A 24,922-nucleotide genomic window follows, 5' to 3' on the forward strand; every position below is an offset into this window, starting at 1 on the left:
TGAATAAGTTTTTGTGTCCAAACACATTATGTGAAAAAGCGCAGGCTGCGTTTTTGAGTAGGGGATACTAAGGGTATGTTCAGCAAAAATTCACCCCTTTTAAACCGGATTAATATTTGCTATATTTTATGTTAACTTAGGCGTGGTTTTCTGTTGTATTGTGTAATGTAAAATTTTGATATTAATGTTAATAATATTAAGTTGAACACTTTAAGGAAACGGAATAAAGTTTGATTTCTAAGTATGTACAAAATGAACATGTAAGTATTAGTGCAAAATATTGTCCACCAGATTACGTTCGCAAAATATTAGGCAGGTTTTTTTTAAGCACGAGGAACTGATTAATAAAAAAAAATGCACTTTGAATCAAAATAGAAATTATTTTCTCTAATCAATGTTTACGATTTAGGCTCACTTAATGTTTATTATCTACGGTCACCTTTTTGGTCCTTGCTTAGCTTGTATGTGTGTTTTTTGTTCGTAAAAATTGTACAAAGCCTGTTCTTGTCACTAATATTCGACTTTTTGTTATATTGCAATAATTGATAGCCTGATGAAAGTTTCTGAATATTTTACAACTTGACCTACTTAACACATGAAAATAAGGAGGCCTTAAAAGGTGAGCATATCACACTTACAAATCTAACATTGTAAGTAATATTTTAAGAAGTTTTGCAAGTAAACGCAATACTTTCCTTGTGTTGGATACATTCCATTAACCGAATGAGCCAGTAGCGTCAACTCTGTTCATTTCCTCTAAGGACTCAGAGGGGTTGAGGCTTTTCAAAAGGACTCAAGTCAAATATTCAATGGCTGCAAGTAATGTGAAGTGACTTTGTATTACGCGAAGAGTGTCGAGCTGGTGACTTAGATTTTATACAAATTAATTAAACTAATTGAGTTTTACTGCAGACTTTAGCCTTTTACAGTTAGTTTTATCTTTGCCTATGGATACGGCAAAGACGTTTTATGATATTGAAATATGAAACCTATTTTGCATTTCCCGTCCTGAAAATGTAGATGCTATTTGAATAGGGAATAAATATATGAAATATTTTAGGTAAAATCCAATCACTAAAATGGGAATTCGCCTAGTCTGTATGTTTGCTGCAGCAGGGGTATTTATTCTACCCATATTGGCGTGTCAGTGTTTTGTAAATATCCCTCAACATATTTTACTAATTTAAAAGTTTCCAGGAAGCAAGCCTACTCTGCCACGTGCTTCGCTGAGAAACTTTTTGTATAAGATCAAAGTTTTCCCCGCTTTATTTTCTTAATGTCATTGCGTTTTCTTAGCCTTGTTTGAAAGTAGCGCTCTCTTTTGATCCAAACGACTTCTAGAAGTCAGATTTGTCGGAGTTGTCTTTCGACTTTTTCTATATTGGTTTTTGCCCGAGGAATTTAAGTGATGAAAAACGAATCATCAAAATGTGATCATGAACGAGTGGTGATTTAATTCTTGTTAGGCCTAAGAGTACCATAACATAGTAGTTTTTTAATCAAAATCGTTCCTACCGGGTTAGGTTTCGATTTGTCAATATTTTTCATCTGCTGGGACCAACCACCTTTAATACATCAACATGCACGACCTCTATTTCTGTAAAAATTACGGTTTAGAAATTATTGCAACTTCTGTAATTTTCCTATAAAAAAAACATAACTGAAATGGTTTGACTGATTTGGAATAAAATTTAGTATGTTATACTCCTTTCAACCTAAAACTAAATGGCATAACTCCAATTGCTGTCAAAATTACTGTTCAAAAGTTAATGCAACTATTGTGATCTTCCCCATAACATCACATCAAAGATACTCCTACCGCTAACCTTTAAGGGTTGCTGACAAGCCAGTGGCAGAAAGTATAAGTAAGATTGCTTATCCGGTTATTTAATTTAACGGCCTCAATTAAACATAATCAATTAAATCTTGAAAACGTTAACTAACGTAAAACCATCTTGCTTTCTGTATCATTTTTGGGAATTCAGTATAAGAGCTGAAAAAACATTACGGACGTTGTTGCATTTGATCAAATTTATTTCTATAATTTTGTTCACCACTGAGAGACGGTTAGTTCAAGCCTCTAGAAACTTAATTTCAAGTCGGATCGTTTTTTCCAACTGCAACGATTTTCTTCGGATTTGAAAAGACAGATGCTGCAAATATTGAAAACGCAATTCTTCCGACCGCAACATTGAATATTTAACTTTTCCGAACGATTAGACGAGTTCCCCAGTTGAGGTAGTGATGGAATGGAACTTGGGGCTTATGTAAATGTATGTAAATGTCGGTACAGAGGGATGAGAACCAGTAGAGGGTGACCGGTGTATCGCACTCTGCGGAATATATGTTTACAACTGTTGTGGAAATACAGCCAATTATCTTATAAATAAAGTGGAATGATTAAGTTACCTTATAAATAGAATTCATAGGTGTTACCTAAAACAAATAATTCAAGGTAACATTAAAGGTAAAGGTTTATGTTTTAAGTCGTCTTATAGATCGAAGATGTATGTTAACTTATAGTTCATATACAAAGGTATTAAATTCTAAATTTATTAATACCAATGGGTTATCCTTCCAGATTAAATCAAGTGGGGGTGTCATAGCTATTTACCTTACAAGTGTAGTAAGAGCGTTTTTACATCACGGAGGTAAATGTTGTGCAACGAGCGGAAGCGAGTTGCATAATTTACTTAAGTGATGTAAACACGCTTTTGCGAAACGTGTAACGTACAAGATTTTACCTGACCCGACAATATACAGGAGGTTACGAACAATATTTTTCATTATCCATTTCACTTATCTTCTAACAGTAACGTTCATTTACAAACAAAAGCTAGCTTAGGAAAATTCTTCAAAACATAACAATAAAATTCAAGCGCACAGCTGATTTCTAGCGTTGAACGTCGTTGGCTCCATAGAGGTATATTTGTTTTCCTACAGTCACGTGCCAAAGTTGGCTTCCTTGTACTGTTTATAGTACAGAAAGCTGCTAATTGCTGCATATTTATACTTTGCCGTACGGTTTATACTTTGCCGTACGGTTTATACTTTGCCGCTCATCAGGATTCCAACGAAACGACACAAAACAGCGTGGTTCTATTATGCACGTAATCCGTGTACGCTTGGAAATAGGTTGGCAACACTTAAAGATTAAAATACTATGAGCAGCTGATTGACTATTATAACTACGATTTAACCTGTAATTTCGTGTTTATATTTTCGGTATTTCTGAACTTTCTGGACTTTACTTTTAAACGTTTTTAAAACATTCCTACGATCTTAATAAACAAGAAAATACCTTTAAAGCATTTTTTTAGGCGCGGAAACCACTTCAAATTACAAAAACATACGGAACTATATTCTCAAAACGCGGAGCACATTTCTTGCCGAGGAAAAATAGCGGAGTGATACGGACCGCGGGTACTACTTTCTCTAAGGACACCATTTGTGTTGCCAGCTGAATCTAAAAACGTCTTGTATAGTGTTTGAAAGACTTATTATTTATATGATGTATAGTGACTGTAGGAAAAATATAATGTGTAACACGAGTGAAAAAGGCCTTTGCTGCACTCGAGATCATTCCGCACTCGCCTGCGGCTCGTGCGTAAACATTGCTCTCGTGTGCAGCAAAGTGCCACTTTCACCACTAGTTACACAAATAACTATTTCAGTTAATCACTCAATGTTTTTTAAATGGGTTTCATTACATCACCGAGTGAGTTTTTGATACTTTACATCACTCGAGAAGTAAGGAAGTTGTATACATCACGCTTGGGATAGGGAAGTTTAACATGGCGGGTTAGGTAAAATATATTCCTTAACCTGTAAATAGTTCAAACAGATGATAATTTGTTATGTTATTATGAGTGGACTCTGCTAAGAGTCTTAGTTCACCACAAATTGAAAAATACGTGCATCTTAAATACTGGTCATCTTAAATATGCATTCGGGAAACACGTTTTGTATTGTACTGGGAAAGATTTATTAAGTTTATTATTATAACACCCCTTTTTTAAGATTTCACTAAATAACTAACAATTCAATTCTTGTAGTCTACAGGTTTGCTATGAGGAAGGTTACCAAACAATCATTCGATTTATTTTCTGTATTTCATAGTTAGATAATAACTATTTGGTTGCACTCAAATAATATAAATTATACGCATTATTATTCCAAAAATGGTTTTTATTTTATTTTAAAGTTTTAAATTTTCATATAGGTACGCGTTTATATTTTTCAGAGTTCAGTTTTTAATGCTTCGGCGGTTAACAGTGAGCGATTTGCGTCAAAGTAAGATTAATTTGTGCACGGCATACATTTATGAATTATGAGTTTTACCTGCGTACTACGTCAGTTAGATAGATTATACCACTTGTAGGCAATTAATTGTCATTTGTCACTACACAGTTTGACAGCTAAATTACGAAAGCCTACATCTAGAGATCGAAATGCATGTGCGCGAATAGTTCACGACACATTTTCTTGTACCATGAGACTTATCGTGGTTTTTGGATCATTTCTGGTAAGGTTTTATCTGTTTTACTCATTTGCTTAAGATACTCTTTTAATTATTTCTAATATTTACTGTGTTATTTGATGAAAATGAAATTTTTCTAGAGTTGTATTTTATACAGGTTAAGGATGTAAAGTATATGCGTGCACTGTGGATGCGATACTCCCTGGTGTGGATTAATGTCCGCACTAGTGAGGACTACGACGAAATTTTTCTTCGTGTTGTTTGTTTTTTGTTTACTCTCTGTTTTTTTTTAATTGACAATAACAGCTGACCCATTCTTTGCTCGGGGAATCTATCTATAATATAAAAACGAAACAGTGTTTTTTTATTTCACGATTCTGAATCAACCACTCGACGGATTTTCATGATTTTTGTCTTGAAAGAAAGATAATTTTGAGAACTAGGGAATGTCGAAGCCATAATTTTAGTTTAGGGTCCCAGTTTTTTAGAAATTAAGTTTAAATTATTAAAAAAGTCTAGCAGCCGACGGACGAGTTAGTCGTTTAATTTAGTGGTGGTTTAACTAACAGCTGGTATTTTTTTTTTTAAATGAATTCAGATTTGAAATATAGCTGTATAAATTGAGATTAATAATCGGCAGGGTAATCTTTCTGAAGGTAACTTTATGACTAAAATCGTAGTATTCATGGAAGTGCTTTTGTGGTAAAAACATTGTTTTTTTAGTGTTTATTTTTAAAAGTGTGCTTTCTTTAAAGCAGCATTTTTATGACCCACAAAATATGCTACATACCTATTGGTTTGATATAGTAAAAGATGTGTTTTAAAAACCTTTAAAAAATAACTACCCTATAACCTTGCTCGCTGCCTATAACAAACTTGAACTTGAACACTTATTAATTTACTAAATATAATACACATACATCTAGAAAATGGCTGGACTGCTCCTCTTCTAAGGCTTTATGATTACTGTATTTAATTTTCGACGTCGAGTCAATATATAACACGATGAATTTGTTTTCTAAATTCCTATGTTATTTTGCGGGGCATTGATCCGCACAGGTTCACTAGTTGAGATTAATAATCGGGTGATGGATATTAACTGCCAATGAAATGGTATACTTATCCCACTTCGAAAGACGGCAATGCAACCGTAGGTAGAGTTACAGAGTGAGGTATAGCGGGAATAGTTGATTTTTTCACCTAATTAGATGATACTATTAGATTATTGAAGTACAATCAGATAGTATTAGATAGTAGGACGGGCTAACAGCTCGTTGAGTGTTTAAACTGAAATTGGCTTAAACTGTTTCAGATTCATCAGATCTATATTGAAGGAGCCTCTTGCTTTTTGACGTCGAAAATAAAAGGCCATGGTATAACCGATATCCATAATCAGTATTTCTCTATTTAGATAGTAGTTTAAAACTTAGGTAACAACCTGTACAGTTGGATTTGTTTAGCTAGAAGCGGTTAAGGTGTGGTGGAATATTTTTGAAGATGAACGTATTTGGCTGTAGTGCGATCATGTGTTCATACGTGTCAAGTTTTTTAAGATCAAAACAAACAAATGTTGTCAGGCATTTAGGGACCGTGTTGTATTACTTACGAAAGAGTGCTCAAGATGAAATGAATTAATTTAGTATATTTAATTGTCTAATTTATTAGAAAACATTAAGTACTGAATTTTATAAACCAAACTCGAGTCTTGCTTCCTTGGCCTGTCGTATAACGTTATCCTGTTTGTACGTAATGAACTTATCTGATTGCATGAGTGAATAATCAGCAACACAATTAGCTGTAATTACTATAATTTAAATTGGTCAAAACTGTAGTCTATAAAGAGTTATCATCTCGATAGTATATCATTCTGGTCCCTAACTTGAAACCCAAAAGGTGGGTCTGCATTGAATTTATATGTTAAGAGATTTTCAAACGAAACGTAAATCATCATTACTGTATGTCCGAACAGTTATTTTATGTGTATCCCACTCACAGCACCCACATTATCCTATTAATATAATAATCGACAGTAATTTTGCAAGAAGATTCAATATTTTATATTTACTCATATAATTTTTTGTTTTCAAAGCAACCATCTCTTATAATTTGGATACCATAATTTAGGTAAAAACCTGTTCATTAGTTGATTTGGAATTATGAATCACGTCTCTATTTCACAGTAAATATTTTATAATGGCCAAGTACTTTTCTAAAAGTAGGCTAGGGTAAGTTTAAAGTATATTTAACTATTGTCGATTCCAAGAATATATGCCAGTCTGTTTGTTTTAATTTATCCTCAAAATTTGACACGTATGTACACATAATCGCACTACAGCCAAATAGGTTCATCTTCAAAGATATTCCACCAAACTTTATCAGTCAAAAGTTATGATCTTTTAAACCTAAAACGTATCATAATGATAAATCTTAATTGAACTAAAGCTTTGAGTTTATAATTTGAATTGAACAATTTAGAATACAAGTTAAAACTCGTAGACTTTGATAATTTATTCTTGTCTGTTACTTGTTCATTTCCTTCCACAATCTACATGAAAAAACCAATGTTTATATGGCTTTACATTATGTGACCAAAACCCTGTCTTTTCAAAGGTTACCCAAAATTGAAAACAACTAACATACTTTCAAATTGTCAACAAAATAAAAAGACTGTGAACTAAATTCGACAACACTCGAAGAAGTCTATTTAATTGAGTGAAAGGGGGTTTCAAATTTTTGTTGTGATATGATCAAAACTAGTACAGTTGTGTAATGCTACATATTTTCATAATAATAAACCCATATATTTATCTTTCAGTTGAGGTAATTCCTAAACGAGAACGCCAGTTTTCTAATTTGTATCAATACTTGCCGAAGTTCATCAACCCAGAGAATCATCTGAAAGATGGCGTAACTAAATACAATATACCATTCGTAGCAGGCAAAGAGTTGCTTGTAAAATGCGTGAAAGATAGCAAAGAAGCCAAGGTGTTTATATACGGACCAGAAGGATACCTAATAGATATATTTAAACCAAGAAATACTGAAAATGTTTGCAATCAAGTGAAGGAAGACATAATTCGATATGAAGTGACTAGGCCTACGGTTGATGTTTTGAAATTCAAAATCAAGTACAAGATTGAGCGTTTATACTTCTCGGGGAATTTTCATCAAGATTGTCTCTCCAGAGAATACATTGTTACCACACATCTTCACTACGCAAAATTTGACAGAGAGCCCTCAATATTGACAGACTGCATCAATAGTGCACCGGTAAGTTTTATTGGTACTTTCCTGTTAAAGGGAACATTCACTATTATCGATCTGATTTCTTTCGATATATCGATATTTTTGTTTTCCTTTACGATCCATACCTTCTGTTTTAATATCTTCAAACACATTTATATTACAAATTGACAACTGATCTTGTTTAGGCAAAACATAAACAAGTAAAACTGTTCAAAAATAACCTTACAGAACCAACCAAACTTGCTGGGTTTGCTGTATAATTAAAAAATTTCATTTGATAAAAGAAAAGGCATGTATATTTAGGAAATTTTACAGCAAGTTTGGTTGGTTAGGTAAGGTTAGTTCAGAACATTTTCATTTCAATATAATATTTTTTAAATTGTTTGTTGATACTGAACAATATTTACTTATCGTAGTTGTCAGCTGACATCTCGTTCATTATCGGATCAAAAATAGAATATCGATGTATCGGAAAGAAATAATCGATAATAATGAATGTTCCCTTTAACAGGAAAGTACCGTTTTATTTACTGATATTTCAAATATTTATTTCACTGTCAAACCAAAGTTTGCTAACAATTGCCTCAGTACTTTCGGGGATTACGTTTTGGCAGGAGAGAGCCAAGTAAAATAATCAGTATTTGATCAGATCTATCTTCACCTATATCCAGTAATCTTCAGTGTAATCTTTGCTCATTAGTAACAACTGATGTTTTTCTCTCTGTACTGTATATTGTAATTTGCTAGTGTGGAATGTGGATGGCTTGTTATACACACGTGTATTTTTTTTTACTTTTTCCTTGTTATTTTGTTCAACCAACATAGTTACTTGGCAACCCATAACGCCAATGTATTTTTTAATTTTCTAATGAGTTGTGTAGTGAAATACGAATTGTCATGAGGTAGTCGCTGTCGTCAGTGACGTTTTTTGGACAGAAAGAAATACATTTACAACATTTGAAGGAAATAGTCGAAGCCGTTTTCGAGATCTTTGTGCAAGCAAACATATATACATACAAGCAAACATTGCTCAAATTCTTATGTGAGCAATGTTTGCTACAGGATAAATAAATCCATGGGGCTTTTCACGAAGAGTATTTATTTTTAGCTACATCATCTTGCTAACTATAACTACTGTAGTAGCAAGGCTGTTAGTAGGTCGGTACCTTCTACCAATTAGGTACCAACCAATCAGATTCTTTGTCGCAGTTGAACCACCGCAATCGGCCCTAGGGTCATAAATACCGCTATCGAACATACTTTCTTTTCTTTCTTATTAATTGGCGACCACACAAAGTAGGTATTTTAAGCCAAGTATGAATGGAGATGAGTGTAGGATGAGTGGCGCGATCTTGTCGTCTTGTTAGTGACTAAGGCCGACATTCCTTAGACATAGCTGTTAATTAATAAATGGCAACTAAGGGACCTACCGTTTATAGTGGAATCCGAACCACATTTTTGCCTTGGTATATACGAATTGGTCTAATTATCAGGATAGTACCACAGAAAACATACTACTATAACCCAGAATGCCAACCGCATGGTAAAAACCATTAAGCGTTTTGAGAGAGTTTTGCCTGTCAATCCGTAGGCAGCGCCACCAGCGTTGTCATGCACTCAGCAACGCTGGTGGCACTGCCTACGATTGATAGGCAAAGCTCTCTCAAAACACTTAATGGTTTTTACCATGCGGTTGGCATTCTGGGTTATAGTAGTATGTTTTCTGTGATAGTACTGCGGATGGTCGTAGTACTCACTCGTGTGTACGTTAATCCACACCAGGGAGTATCGCATCCACAGTGCATGCCTAAAAAACCACTATTCGTGACCTCCTAGTAGCTTGATTACAGGACGACGCCACCCGTCCCAGTCAGCCACCGTAAATGGGGATGGGTCAAGGAATCTACTTTTACAATAATTATCTTTGGGTAACTACCTATAATATATCGCAACAAACATAATAACGGGTGTCTAAAGATAATGGATCAAAAGAAAACTGACATAATCACTTTATTACTAGGTGTACAGTGCGGTTGTCTGCTTTCAATATTGAGCGGAGCTAGCACATTAATCCAATACTTTTCTCAAGTCAGTGCTACATCTGTTTCTCGTAAATGAGATATATACTTGCAGTATCCAAACTCAATAGCACATTTGGTTCACATAAATGAATTGTTTACTTGCATAATACTAAGTCAATGGTTCATTCGATTCACATAAATGGAGTGCCTATTTGCAGTATCCAAAGTCAATGGTACGTCTGATTCACGGCAATGGAATACCTACTTGCAGTATCCAAACCCAATGGTAGGGCTATATTCGGTTCACATAAATGGAATGGCTATTTGGAGTATTTAAAGTCAATGGTGCATCAGCCTAATTCGCGCTACCCTAACTATTGGTTATTCATTTAAATTTGTAGTAAATTATGCTCAATGATATAAATACGATTGTTCTTCCTTTTTTCTCTGTACGGTTTTTGTTATATGCTATTTTTGATGATTCGTTGACTATGTTGCGACTCTTGTTTACCTTTTTATTGCTACCTCACAAAAAAATATCATGGCGACCAATTAATCCATAAGGCCTATGTTAAGTCTACAGAAGTTTAAATTCACGTCGGGAAAATCCCTGTGGTCCGATTCGTACCTTTTCAAATGTATACTTTCCCATGGCTGGTTTCTATGACTCCTAATTTTCGTGCAGATTGCTTCAGCCGTACTGGAGGAGTATTTGTAAAAGAAAAGCAGGAGGGTAGTATAAGAGCTTTGCTCGCTTTGTTTCGCTCCGCTCAGTTAAAGATAAAGGGTTTACTTAATACATTTTTTTCTTTATATGTTTTTTTACCATGGTTTCATCGCCTAACCTCTACATATTCTCCGTTATTTGCTCGAAGAACAAGTCAGTGTTCCAGCTGTGGTCAATCATTGTGGCGCATTTCGTTAGATATTTTTTCAACGGCTTCCCTTTGCTTCATCTTTGTTTTTCGTTCATCTACGTTTGAAATCGGCGAACGACACACTTGATCTTTCACAAACCCACAGATCTCGTCTTTATAAACAATTCAATTCTCTGTGCTTTCAACTGCACCTCCATATCGCAAATGTACATTTTTGAATTCTTACGTACCAACAACTATTGAACAGCTAATTAATTGTGAAGGGTAAAAAGAAAAACTAAAAAAATCCAGATTTAGAATCAGACATAGTTGACTTTTCTACGACCCTTGGCCATCCAGTTACCATGCAGCGTATATCAGATGTAAATTTGATCCATTCTTTTTGGAACACGGTATTGACAGTTATAAACCTTTTACAAAAAGAATTCTCATTCAACTTCTTTTTTTCAGACTCCTCATACGACTACAGGTAAGTACTTACTACAATTAGAATCACAATACCTTTAGTCTTATATTGTCTACAACTGTTGTTATATATAAGCCTAAAAGTAACAATTGATAGAACAGTTGATTTTGATTTCATATTTAACTATCATTTGCGTAGATAAATACTATTTTAGTAACAAAATATTTATTCAATTTAGTTAATGTAGGTGAACTCAACCGTTTCCACATCCAACACTAGGCTCAGATATATATTTCACTATCCGGACACTTGTCCCTTTGAAATCGTTAGTAAGTAGGTGTATTAAGTAGACTACTTAGTCTACTAGCATGGAGTCAATAACACAACATCATTTAATAACAGCCTTAATATACTTTGATTTCAGAATGCTAATAAAAACATTTAATTGACATAGGCGCACATTTCCAGCATGATTCATGTAGCCAGTAACTTTTTTCAATCAATAGTAAGACGTTTTTCTAAAAGCCTATTCGTAGCCTTGGATAAACATTGGCTTGACAGTTTGCTAGTAAGTTTAAATAGCTGAATTAAATTATTCCATCTAGTTCTAATTTGGATTGAACAAAGAAAATCAGTAGGCCTATAATACGGCAATTCAGGGGTATTATCGTAATAAACTGTAATACCTTATTGTATATTCGTCGATAAACTGTTTCCACCCGAATGTTTTTTATACAATGTACTGTATTTAGATCGTATATTAGTTTGCTAAGAGAAAATGCTAGACTCTGTGTGTACATATGCGTGATACTTCGTGACAACCAGAGCAATTGATAAGGCTGAAGTTAAAAATTGAAAATGTTTATGTTAGTTTTAGATTGAACAGACAATATCAATTTAAATTTAGTTTGTAAAATAACATGGTCACTGTTTGTCAAAAGAAACCCTTATAAATTTTGCCTCAATATATTATTGCACGATTCAGTTATACAGATTGCATAAGGCCCGATCTCAAAGGGCTTCAGTCCATCCACTCAACTACACTAGTGGTAAAAAAGGTGTTTTGTTTATAAAGTAAATAATTTTTGAGTAATTATATTATACAGCATAAAGAGCACGCTCTCATTCGCCCACTCCTGTAACCCTCCTGTTGCATTGTGCAACTTTATCATTCAGTAGCTCTACAGAACAGCATTCTCTCTTTCCCCCACTCCTGTAACCTTGCCATTGCATTGTGTAACTTTATCATACAGCAGATCTACAGAACAGCATTCTCTCTTTCCCCCACTCCTGTAACCTTGCCATTGCATTGTGTAACTTTATCATACGGCAGATGTACAGAACAGCATTCTCTCTTTTCCAAACTCCAGTAACCCTCCTGTTGCATTGTGTAACTTTATCATACGGCAGATGTACAGAACAGCATTCTCTCTTTCCTCCACTCCTGTAACCTTGCCATTGCATTGTGTAACTTTATCATACAACAGATCTCCAGAACAGCATTCTGTCTTTCCCCCACTCCTGTAACCTTGTCATTGCATTGTGTAACTTTATCATACGGCAGATGTACAGAACAGCATTCTCTCTTTCCCACACTCCTGTAACCTTGCCGTTGCATTGTGTAACTTTATCATACGGCAGATGTACAGAACAGCATTCTCTCTTTACTCCACTCCTGTAACCTTGCCATTGCATTGTGTAACTTTATCATACAAAAGATCTCCAGAACAGCATTCTGTCTTTCCCCCACTCCTGTAACCTTGTCATTGCATTGTGTAACTTTATCATACGGCAGATGTACAGAACAGCATTCTCTCTTTTCCAAACTCCAGTAACCCTCCTGTTGCATTGTGTAACTTTATCATACGACAGATGTACAGAACAGCATTCTCTCTTTCCTCCACTCCTGTAACCTTGCCATTGCATTGTGTAACTTTATCATACGGCAGATGTACAGAACAGCATTCTCTCTTTCCTCCACTCCTGTAACCCTCATGTTGCATTGTGTAACTTTATCATACGGCAGATGTACAGAACAGTATTGTCTCTTTTCCAAACTCCAGTAACCTTCATGTTGCATTGTGTAACTTTATCATACGGCAGATGTGCAGAACAGCATTGTCTCTTTTCCAAACTCCAGTAACCCTCCTGTTGCATTGTGTAACTTTATCATACGGCAGATGTACAGAACAACATTGTCTCTTTTCCAAACTCCTGTAACCTTGCCATTGCATTGTGTAACTTTATCATACGGCAGATGTACAGAACAGCATTGTCTCTTTTCCAAACTCCTGTAACCTTGTCATTGCATTGTGTAACTTTATCACACAGCAGATCTCCAGAACAGCATTCTCTCTTTCCTCCACTCCTGTAACCTTGGACATTGCACTGTGTAACTTTATCAAACAGCAGATCTACAGAACAGCGTTCTCTCTTTCCTCCACTCCTGTAACCTTGCCATTGCATTGTGTAACTTTATCATACAGCAGATCTACAGAACAGCATTCTCTCTTTCCCTCACTCCTGTAACCTTGCCATTGCATTGTGTAACTTTATAATACAGCAGATCTACAGAACAGCATTGTCTCTTTCCCACACTCCTGTAACCTTGCCGTTGCATTGTGTAACTTTATAATACGGCAGATCTACAGAACAGCATTCTCTCTTTCCCCCACTCCTGTAACCTTGACATTGCATTGTGTAACTTTATCATACAGCAGATCTCCAGAACAGCGTTCTCTCTTTCCTCCACTCCTGTAACCTTGCCATTGCATTGTGTAACTTTATCATACAGCAGATCTACAGAACAGCATTCTCTCTTTCCCCCACTCCTGTAACCTTGCCATTGCATTGTGTAACTTTATAATACGGCAGATCTACAGAACAGCATTCTCTCTTTCCCCCACTCCTGTAACCTTGCCATTGCATTGTGTAACTTTATCATACAGCAGATCTACAGAACAGCATTCTCTCTTTCCCCCACTCCTGTAACCTTGCCATTGCATTGTGTAACTTTATAATACGGCAGATGTACAGAACAGCATTCTCTCTTTTCCAAACTCCTGTAACCCTCCTGTTGCATTGTGTAACTTTATTATATAGCAGATCTTCAGAACAGCATTCTCTCTTTCCCAAACTCCTGTAACCCTCCTGTTGCATTGTGTAACTTTATCATATAGCAGATCTACAGAACAGCATTCTCTCTTTCCCAAACTCCTGTAACCCTCCCGTTGCATTGTGTAACTTTACATGTAGCAGATCTACAGAACAGCATTCTCTCTTTCCCAAACTCCTGTAACCCTCCTGTTGCATTGTATAACTTCATCATATAGCAGATCTTCAGAACAGCATTCTCTCTTTCCCAAACTCCTGTAACCCTCCTGTTGCATTGTGTAACTTTATCATATAGCAGATCTTCAGAACAGCATTCTCTTTTTCCCCCACTCCTGTAACCCTCCTGTTGCATTGTGTAACTTTATCATACGGCAGATGAACAGAACAGCATTGTCTCTTTTCCAAACTCCTGTAACCTTGCCATTGCATTGTGTAACTTTATAATACGGCAGATCTCCAGAACAGCATTCTCTCTTTCCCCCACTCCTGTAGCCTTGCCATTGCAATGTGTAACTTTATCATACAACAGATCTACAGAACAGCATTCTCTCTTTCCCCCACTCCTCTAACATTGCCATTGCATTGTGTAACTTTATAATACGGCAGATCTACAGAACAGCATTCTCTCTTTCCCCCACTCCTGTAACCTTTCCATTGCATTGTGTAACTTTATCATACGGCAGATGTACAGAACAGCATTGTCTCTTTTCCAAACTCCTGTAACCTTGTCATTGCATTGTGTAACTTTGTCATACAGCAGATCTACAGAACAGCATTCTCTCTTTCCTCCACTCCTGTAACTTTGCCATTGCATTGTGTAACTTTACAATACGGCAGATCTACAGAACAGCATTCTCTCTTTCCCCACTCCTGTAATCTTGCCATTGCATTGTGTAACTTTATCATACAGGAGATCTACAGAACAGCATTCTCTCTTTCCTCCACTCCTGTAACTTTGCCATTGCATTGTGTAACTTTACAATACGGCAGATCTACAGAACAGCATTCTCTCTTTCCCCCACTCCTGTAACCTTGCCATTGCATTGTGTAACTTTACAATACGGCAGATCTACAGAACAGCATTCTCTCTTTCCCCCACTCCTGTAACCTTGCCATTGCATTGTGTAACTTTATCATACAGCAGATCTACAGAACAGCGTTCTCTCTTTCCTCCACTCCTGTAACCTTGCCATTGTATTGACATTTTTAATTAATTTACTGGTTTTTATAGATTACTTTTTACCATCGGATACGTCTGAAATCATGGATTATAAAAAAATTCAAAATCCTGTCGGCAAACCTATTACTTTCAATGCGAAAGCTAATTCGAAAATCATGATGAATTGCCAACAATACACAGAGGAAACAATTAGCAGCACCAAAAAGACGACCACAAAAACAATGGCAAGACTATACATAACGTATGAGGATATAATCTTGGACACGCTATTTCTAGACCGTTGTACGGACGAAGGAATATACATAAACAGAGTCGATAAGAACGCCGTTGATGATTACAAATTTACCCTTGTATTTAAAAGGAATAACTTTTGGGGAAAATGTTATAAAACGCACATTTTTTTGGAATCCGATGATTTTAAAGCGAGAGTTCGAATTCTTCGAACCGACCCTTATTACGTCAGTTGCCCAAAGACAAAGGATTGGACTAGCAACGAGGCCTTAAAAGTGGAAAAACCTATTTGGTTAATTGAAGACAACTAGCCAGGTTTATACACTTTCCCGAACATCTGAAGTTCTCGTCTGAATAAGGATAATCAACCAAATAAAAATCTTGTTGACTTATTATTGGATTATTTACAACCCTAGAACCATACATCCCAGTTAGGTGAACCTACGAGTATTAGTTCGATATTTATATAGACTCAGATGCAGTTTTCACGCGATAAATATTGTTTGTTTTTCAAGAGGTCTTTTTATACAGTGTGCTTTGGCACTTAGTTTATGCTAGTTAAGTTCAGTTTGGTTTTACTTAGTTTAGATTATGATAATAACAAACTAGATAACATTAAATACCCCCACCTCAGCTAACCTGCTGACTAACCGAATTTCCATTTGCCTGATTGGATTTCCACTTAAATATTTCTTTAAATATATCAGATTGAGTCCGTAATTGAATAACATGAAAACATGTACTTAGGTTTGCTGCTTCAGGGAGGGTAGTAAAGTAAAGTGTGTTTTTTAGTAAAATCTATATGTAGCATGTCTATATCATGTAGCACATACAAAATATAAAATTAATCCATTGACAAGAAAAGAGGATTGAAAAAAGGTCCATAACAAGCAATCTACAACGATTGACTCATTTTTCATAAGAATAACATGGTAATTTTAATGGGGACATTTCACCAGATCCAAAATGAGTAGATCCAAAGTTTATATTGCCAATCACAAGATTCAAAATCAGAAGATCATAAGACAATTTTTAAGGAATATCTAGTTATGCGTGTTTTTACGTTTACCACTTTGAATACGTTGATGATGACTAAATTTCTCCCTGTTTTTATTGAAAATTCTACAGCGTATGCTTTATTACAATACGTACCAGAGAGTTATTATTTTTAAATATGGGTCTATTTAGTCAAAAATGTTCAAATTGATCATCAACTTAGTAAAATACAAATAAACGTTATGAGACATAAACATACATCGAATTTGCCATCCGCAGTCTTTAAGGGAGACAGTTTAAAACGGTATGATAAATCTATGAATAAAAAAAGCTGCAGACTACTTTTGTCGTTGATGCAGTTATAAATCATTTTATTACCTGTTTTTCAAATAATCCTGTTTGTAAAGACAGAATTATGTGACATTATAATTATAAAGTTTACAACCTTATTTACCAACCTTGGTTATTTTGCATGTACAGTAATTGTATTTTGTAAATGTATTTTTTTGATGTACCCCTTGAGGGAAATCAATAAAAAAGATGATGATGATAATTATAAAGACTATTTTTATAACCTTACAAAGTAAACTTTGTCTTTAAATGTAAGTTACTGGTACTCTTAATATAAAGTGAAGGTGCATTATGGTTTCTTTAAAGAGGGTACAGTTCTAGATTCGGAAATCATATTTTTCAGAAGACAAACAATATTTATACAATCTAATTTATAATGTAATATACTTATGGTAAAATTTGTGGGTCACATGTTCGCAATATTATGAGAAGGTACTTTATGAGCTCATTTGCTAATAGATAATACAGTTTTATGGTGGGGAACCCTAAATTTTTTGTCATGTAATTCAAACAATATAATTTGTATTAATGCCATTATGGCATGGCAAAACCCCTTTTAAAGTTACAGTCCATACGAGATTTCACAATACAGTATTAAGAGAAGGTACTTTATGAGCTCATTTTCCTAATAGAGGCATATAGAGACAGGTGGGGCACCTAAATATTTTAACAATATAACTTGCATTTTGATGTTATTATTGCATGGTAAAATCCGGGCAAAGTAACAATTCACGTTTTCCACGTTTTCACAATATAAAGAGAAGGTACTTTATGAGCTCATTTGCTAATAGAGGATACAATTTCACGTTGGGGAATCGAGCATTTAATGATCCCAAAACGCCCCGAGGCTCCGAGCGACATGTCCCATTGAGTGTCAAAATTCTCTCAAAAAGGACGAGGGGAGTTTTTGTGTAATTTTACCCTTCGTTCTGCAAAAGAACAGATCTGTGAATAAGTTTTTGTGTCCAAACACATTATGTGAAAAAGCGCGGGCTGCGTTTTTAAGTAGGGGATACTAAGGGTATGTTCAGCAAAAATTCACCCCTTTTAAACCAGATTAATATTTGCTATATGTTATGTTAACTTAGGCGTGGTTTTCTGTTGTATTATGTAATGTAAAATTTTGATATTAATGTTAATAATATTAAGTTGAACACTTTAAAGAAACTGAATAAAGTTTGATTTCTAAGTATGTACAAAATGAACACCATTATGATTAGTATTAGTGCAAAATATTGTCCACCAGATTACGTTCACAAAAATATTAGTCAGTGTTTTTTTAAGCATGAGGAACTATATGTACTTAATGGATTAATATATAAACATGCACTTTGAATCAAAACAGAAAATATTTTCTTTAATCAGTGTTTACGATTTAGGCCCACTTAATGTTTATTTTCTACTGTCACCTTTTTGGTCCTAGCTTAGCTTGCATAAAATCTTCTAAATCATTCGCAGTGTGTGTGTTTTTTGTTCGTAAAAATTGTACAATGCCTGTTCTTGTCACTATACATATTCGACTTTTTGTTATATTGCAATAATTGATAGCCTAATGAAAAATTGTTTCTGCATTTTTTACAACTTGACCTACTTAACACATGAAAATAAGGAGGCAAGGTAGGCCTATCACACTTATTACATTGTAAGTGATATTTTAAGAAGTTTTACAAGTAAACGCAATACTTTCCTTGTTTTAGATACATTCCATTAACCAAATGAGCCAGTAGCGTCAACTCTGTTTCATTTTCTCTAAGGACTCAGAGGGGTTGAGGCTTTTCAAAAGGACTCAAGTCAAATATTCAATGGCTGCAAGTAATGTGAAGTGACTTTGTATAACGCAAAGAGTGTCGAGCTGGTGACTCAGATTTTGTACAAATTAATTAAACTAATTGAGTTTTACCGCATACTTTAGCCTTTTACAGTTCGTTTTATCTTTGCCTATGGATACGGCAAAGACGTTTTATGATATTGAAATATGAAACCTATTTTGCATTTCCCGTCCTGTAAATGTAGTTGATGGAGACCTGTGTCTCTCTTATATTGTTAGAAAAAAATGGCACTGTACAAAAATAATAGAATAGAAAATCCATGATTACTTTTGGAAATAAGGTACTATTTGTTGTCTATAAATTCACATACAACGTTCAACATTGAAATGACACTTAAAGTCAGGGTTTTAATAGTAGTTTACGCAACGTGTTAAGACTAGTTATGTAGACTTACCTACGATCATTTTTTAATTACTAACAATCACTACTCATAACGTCTAAGAGAGGTTATGTTTTCGTTTATGACCTCTTATTGCCACTGATTTTGATGTGACTCAACAATTAAATTGCTCTTAACAGCTGCTAGGTTGACGTTCGAAGCTTTACAATAATTTCACTTGTTTTCTCTCAATCCTTGAACCTCATTGGTCCGATACTAGTGCTGTTAATTAAAAAATTCTGCAATTTAAATCTTTTTAACTCTAAGAACTGAACTGAAAAGGCTTGTTAAACGGTCGTAGGTAAACACACACTGCTATAGACTTGTCCTGACTCACAATTTCACACCATGTCTTAGAATTTCCCATTATAAATTCATTCTAAAATATTTTCGACGGAAATATTTCAAAATCATATTGCCTCCCCCAAGGAGTTTGTAAGGTTTACATAATTAACGGAATTCTTTCTTTGCTCACAAAACGCGTTTAAGAATTTTTAATAAAAGGAAACCCCGGTATTGAGTATTACATTATTTCAATTTGACAGCTGCTATGGAATTTGTCGTAATGAGGGACGGACGCTGGGGGCTGTTTTGGTGGGGGAGTGGGGACTTTTGACGTTTAGGCGACATCTACACCGCTGGTTTTGTTTCCCTTCTTCTATGGTGCAGGTCTGAAATCCTGAGTCTTAGTGGTCTGTGTGCTCATTTACCGGAAAATATGTTGATCCTGTCTTTTATTCTAGCTGTACAATTTATTTTGAATACTGAAATACAGAGGTATGACAAATTATTAGACCGAAATAAATGGGGTTTTTTAAGGGACTAGATTTAATGTTACCGTAAATCTGGTTTAGTGGTATATAGTAGTTATCCAAGATGTTCTCAAAAAGCATGCAATAGTGTAAAAAATGCCATCTTCCTTTATATCAGTAAACTTGGACACTCGTTAAACTTACCAAGTTAGTTTTAATGAAAATATTGAATACAAATCCAATCAGGAAAATATAAATTTGTAGGTATGCGCTCTGGTGAGGGTATTGATTTTTTATCAATTTATTTTTATTTCCATGTAAAATATCTAGCATGCCTAGTTTAGCATTTTAAAGTGTTTCTCCTTATCGGACATTGCTACCACTAATTAACATCTACACTGCAAACTAAACCCTTACAAATTAAGTCCACACCAGCTTACTCAGTATAAACACACAACACATAAATCGATTTATAAATAGTTTTAGATGTCTACTTACAATATCGAACAGGTTTCTCGTCAAGTTTATATATTTTGTTCCAAACATTTTGTTTACCCATGCCCCACACCCCTGTGTGTTTATGCAGAGCCAGTGTTATTGTTTATGTTTGTGTTTTCCTTGATCCATGCAAATGCTGCTATCGACACTTTGTTGTGTAAATGTTTGTGGGTATTGCAGTTGACCCTTGAGCTGAAATAACAAGGGGGACCCCAGTGGGGGGGGGGCAATAAGGGGGACCCCAGTGGGGGGGGCAATAAGGGGGACCCCAGTGGGGGGGGGGGGTTTGCAGGGGTGCATAATGACGTCAATGTCACCGCGCTTGATGTAAAATGTCGGTGAAAAACTACATAAATGAACATGTCATTTTTTACACCTACATATAAACATATCTCTGATGTTACATGTATTTATGACTGCGATTTTTTGTAGCTCAAAAACATTTACGATACAAAAATCAATGGAAACAATATTTTAATTATTTTTTCAGCTTTTGAACCAATAAAAATAGAAAACAATTAGTTGTTAGAAGTTTTTCTTTTAAAAATATAACCTGAAATGTTAAAAAGCCTGCGGTAATAGTTTTTCATGTGTAGGTGAAATTCGATAAAACACAAAATTGTTTAAATTTAAATTCTGCCAACGGTTCAATGGTAGGTATAATCAGTAAGGTTTGCATTTTAGTGGCATCTTCAATTGAGGGGCAGGTATATATAACACAGGCTATAAAAAGCCCTTTTTAGCGGTAAGAAATCATCCCTCAATTAATTAATTGATATCCTCCTCAGAAAAGGTAATGAATTGAGCTTAAAAACAGTGTTATTATAAAGTTTGAAATGATTAAGGAAACAGTTGATTAACCTACTGTAGTAAAAGATCAGCAGGTTTTCTGTAGCCTAATTACTCGTAAATATGATTTTATTTAAACAGGAAAGAACTCATATAGCAATATAGTAAAATTTCAACCGAACACATTCAAAATTCGCTTAGTGTGCAGGTTTGCTGCAATGGAGGTGATTACTCAAAAAAGAGTTTGGTTAAAGTACAACAAAATAAAAATACTAGGTCAAAAATTTTTTTTTTTTTTTTTGAAAATGGGAAACGTAATTTTTATCGTTTGAAAATATGAGTACACCACCAAAACCCACCAGATTAAACAAGTATTAGCTACTTTCAATGTTGTTACTACATCAAAGCGTGCGCCAAGAATATAACTCGCGATTACAAAGTTGTGACGTTGACGACGCTTGTAATCTCTTGTAATACCTTGTGACGTCACAAACTTGTAATATCCAGATTGTAATGAGCTTAGCGCCTCTAACAAACCTGGGTGAATTAATCCCACCTCATGTCCGACCGAAATTTACTTAAGTTGGTGTAGTTTGAGTAGGTTAAATACGACGCGTGCAAGTCAATAAACGGGGTAAGAAAAATGACTCATACTTTTCCCCAATAGTTTGACATTATCATTGAACTCAACGGGTAAACGGGGGTAGCACGTTTTTATGAATAACTTCTTGATCAGCATCGTACGTGTTATTAAATAACCTGAAAGCACAAAAAATACGTCAAACAACACTTGTAATATACACACTTATACTGTTTACTCACAAGATGGTAAATACAAAAGATGGTAAGTGGTGATCTATTTCGATTGGAAACTCCAATCATCATCAGACCCAATAGGCGAATCATCTAGTGAGAAAACAGCATTAGAGTAAATATATTATTACAAGTGTTATTTGACGTATTTTTTGTGCTTTTAGGTTTTTATGAGTACAATCACAGAAATTGCAATAATGGTTGAATCGTATATAGTATTTTCTTATGTCATTTTGGTGGGGTTAAAAGTACTATTTACATACTAAAAGTCAATCAAAAACTTTATCGTGAAAATTAGTTTTTCCTGTATTTTATGAGTTTCATAAAATCACGATGTTTCATAAACAATATGGTTCACTTTCTATGATTACCTACTAGGTCAAAGTTTTTTCCTTTACTTGTATGTTTGTGTAATCTGCTTATGAAGATACAGGACTGAATAATTAATCGACATGGTTTAGTTAACACTAATTTCATCAGTGGGAGTAGTTTAAAGAGACATGCAAGGTCATAATGTTCCCTGTAGTCAGTTACTTCTTAGCATTGTGTAGTGTTTGTGTATAGTGGTAATTAAAAAGCATAAGTGTAGTTTCACAACAATTTTCTGAGTTTAACTTATTTTTCAGAGAAAGTAAAATTATCCACATACAAACCGAAGTAAAACGATAATTAAACAACGTTTTCTTCTTCGTTGGCAAGATACTGAGATTACTCGATTTGAGTCATCATCATGAATCAAAACGATACAGAACTTACACCAAATGAAGTGTCGTCCCGGCTGTCACTTTTGTCCGAGAAACTGGAATTTGTTTCTACTAGAGTTGAGGAAATGAAAGCTACTCAAGATTATTTCATGTTTCCTAGACAGCACAAATCCTACCTCGAAGAAATCCGCAACATCAGTTTACCTAGTGTGCGAAACGCTTTTTTTGAAAGGATTCCCAAGTTGAATATCATGGCAAGCTTGTTGATTCATTTGGTAGCGCTTCTCATCAGCATCTTGTTCATCCACGATGCATATGACGAATGGCGAAACACCCTGACAGCGCTGAGCAACTCTTATACAAGAGCCCAAGACATGCCGTTCCCAGCTGTCACAGTTTGCGAGAACTTGGAATTGAAAGATGACTACAATCGATTTGAAATATTGCAGAGATGCTTGTCAAATAGAAACGGTGTTTCTTGGCTGTGCAATGAAGATGAACTGAATATGTTAAGAATTTCAACCGATATAACACCGTTTGAATATGATCTACTGGCGATGAACAAAAGTGATAGGATTGTTTTTGAAAAACTGTATCTTCCCATATTTGATCACTCTGTAAAGTCGTTTCCAGTCAATGTTAATCAAACTTTCAGTGCGAACTTGTATCTAAAATACATCGAGAAACTGGGGAAACAACGTCTGACTGAGTTGAAAATGTACAATGCAGACTTTGAAAATAGTTCAAATGGCACGGTTATACTTAGTAGTTTAAGTAGTCAAAAGATATTAATGACACCTAGGGCACATCTAAGGGATAGAATCAAAATATGCCAAACATTCAATGCTGTTAGCCACGGTCCTCAGGTTGTAAAAACTAAGGTAAGGAATGATCTTAAAAATGCTCATGGTAAAAACACCCAATGTAGTCCTGAAAATATGTTGGAAAATGGTTGCAAGCAAAATCTGTTATACACCGATAAATCTTTAGAGATTGAATTTGACGATGCAGGTTTTTCGCAGCTCACTTCTGATAGTCCAGAAGATGACGAAAACGAAAACATAACTCACATAAGCGAAAGTAAAAGAGTGTCTGAAAAGTATACGGTATTTGTACACAACAGCTTCACGTATCCATCGATAACAACTATGCCTCATATTTTTTTCGCCAAGGGATCGACTTCTAGCACCACCTTAACGCCGTCCATCACCACTATAAAGAAGGGCCTTTTCGAGGTGGACGTTTTGAAAAGATTCTGTATATTTTCCCACGAGAAGACGTTGTCTCTTTTCACCTTTTACACTTATCAAAACTGTCTTTTTGAATGCCAAATAAACTGTTCCATTGCGGAATGTGGTTGCGTTCCGTACCACCTTGCGATTTTCAACGGATCGTTTGATATTTGTAGCAACAAAGTTTCTGATTATTGTATTGAGAGGAACATGTTTCTATCCTGGCATGCGTTTAAACACAAGAGATGCAAGTGTGATTGTCCTACAGAATGTGTGACAATTGATTACACAACGGATCCTCTTATTGGTGATGACTATGATGACCAAAGAGCTACGAAATACCAAGTTTCTTATGATAAGAATGATATCCCAACAACTGTTCGCTACAGTGTTTCAAGCACAGCTGAGTTCGTTGCTTACAGTTTGGGCATTTTGGGTGTGTTCAACGGGTTCAGCATGGAACTGGTGTGGCAGATTGCGTACTGGTTCACCCTGGGCTTGTGGTCTACGGTGAGAAACGTGCTTCATGACAATTTGTAGCAAATCACAAAGAGCAAATCATGGCATTGGAGTTTTGAAATGTAATTTACGTACTTGTTGTTGTCAATGTTACATGTTTGAATCAGCTTAATGCTTTTGTGATGTAGTTTCATGTATATTAAAATGTTCTGATGTCATGTGTCTAATCTTTGATAATTCTGCCAAGAATTGCCTTATTTACTTTCTAAAAGGTTAACATTGATTTGTTCATTTATACTCTGTTCTGAAAATTTAGACTGTTTGAGGGAAAGCGATTCCATCCCCTCCACCTCACCCTAACTTGAAACAACAGCTGACAGCTGATCAGCTGATATATTAAGCTAAAAAAGTAGTGGGGGAAATTGGACACCTTCCCCTTTAACAGCATAAATTTTGTGAACAGACTATGGAATAGTTTGGTTTGTTATATGGATGTGCAAATGTCAGTTAGGCCTGGGTCTAGCCGACCTTTGGAACTACTTTATGGTTTTTAGTAAATTACCT

General features: G+C 35.1%; 2 protein-coding genes across 2 annotated transcripts; both read left to right on the forward strand.

The window, feature by feature from the left end:
* Positions 1–4,424: 4,424 nt before the first annotated feature.
* Positions 4,425–15,919, forward strand: LOC128983400 (uncharacterized). Its single transcript, XM_054402679.1, has 5 exons — positions 4,425–4,525; positions 5,793–5,853; positions 7,296–7,750; positions 11,076–11,094; positions 15,377–15,919. The coding sequence occupies exons 1-5, from the start codon at positions 4,493–4,495 to the stop codon at positions 15,865–15,867; spliced, it is 1,059 nt and encodes a 352-aa protein (XP_054258654.1). The 5' UTR covers positions 4,425–4,492; the 3' UTR covers positions 15,868–15,919.
* A 6,774-nt stretch (positions 15,920–22,693) lies between these two features.
* On the forward strand, positions 22,694–24,439 carry LOC129003527 (uncharacterized). Its single transcript, XM_054431826.1, has one exon. The coding sequence runs from the start codon at positions 22,694–22,696 to the stop codon at positions 24,437–24,439; it is 1,746 nt and encodes a 581-aa protein (XP_054287801.1).
* Positions 24,440–24,922: the final 483 nt, after the last annotated feature.

Source organism: Macrosteles quadrilineatus, unplaced genomic scaffold (genome assembly GCF_028750875.1).
Source record: "Macrosteles quadrilineatus isolate MER2022 unplaced genomic scaffold, UCM_ALF_1.0 Scaffold_1__1_contigs__length_201487025, whole genome shotgun sequence".
In the NCBI taxonomy this organism is placed as follows: domain Eukaryota; kingdom Metazoa; phylum Arthropoda; class Insecta; order Hemiptera; family Cicadellidae; genus Macrosteles; species Macrosteles quadrilineatus.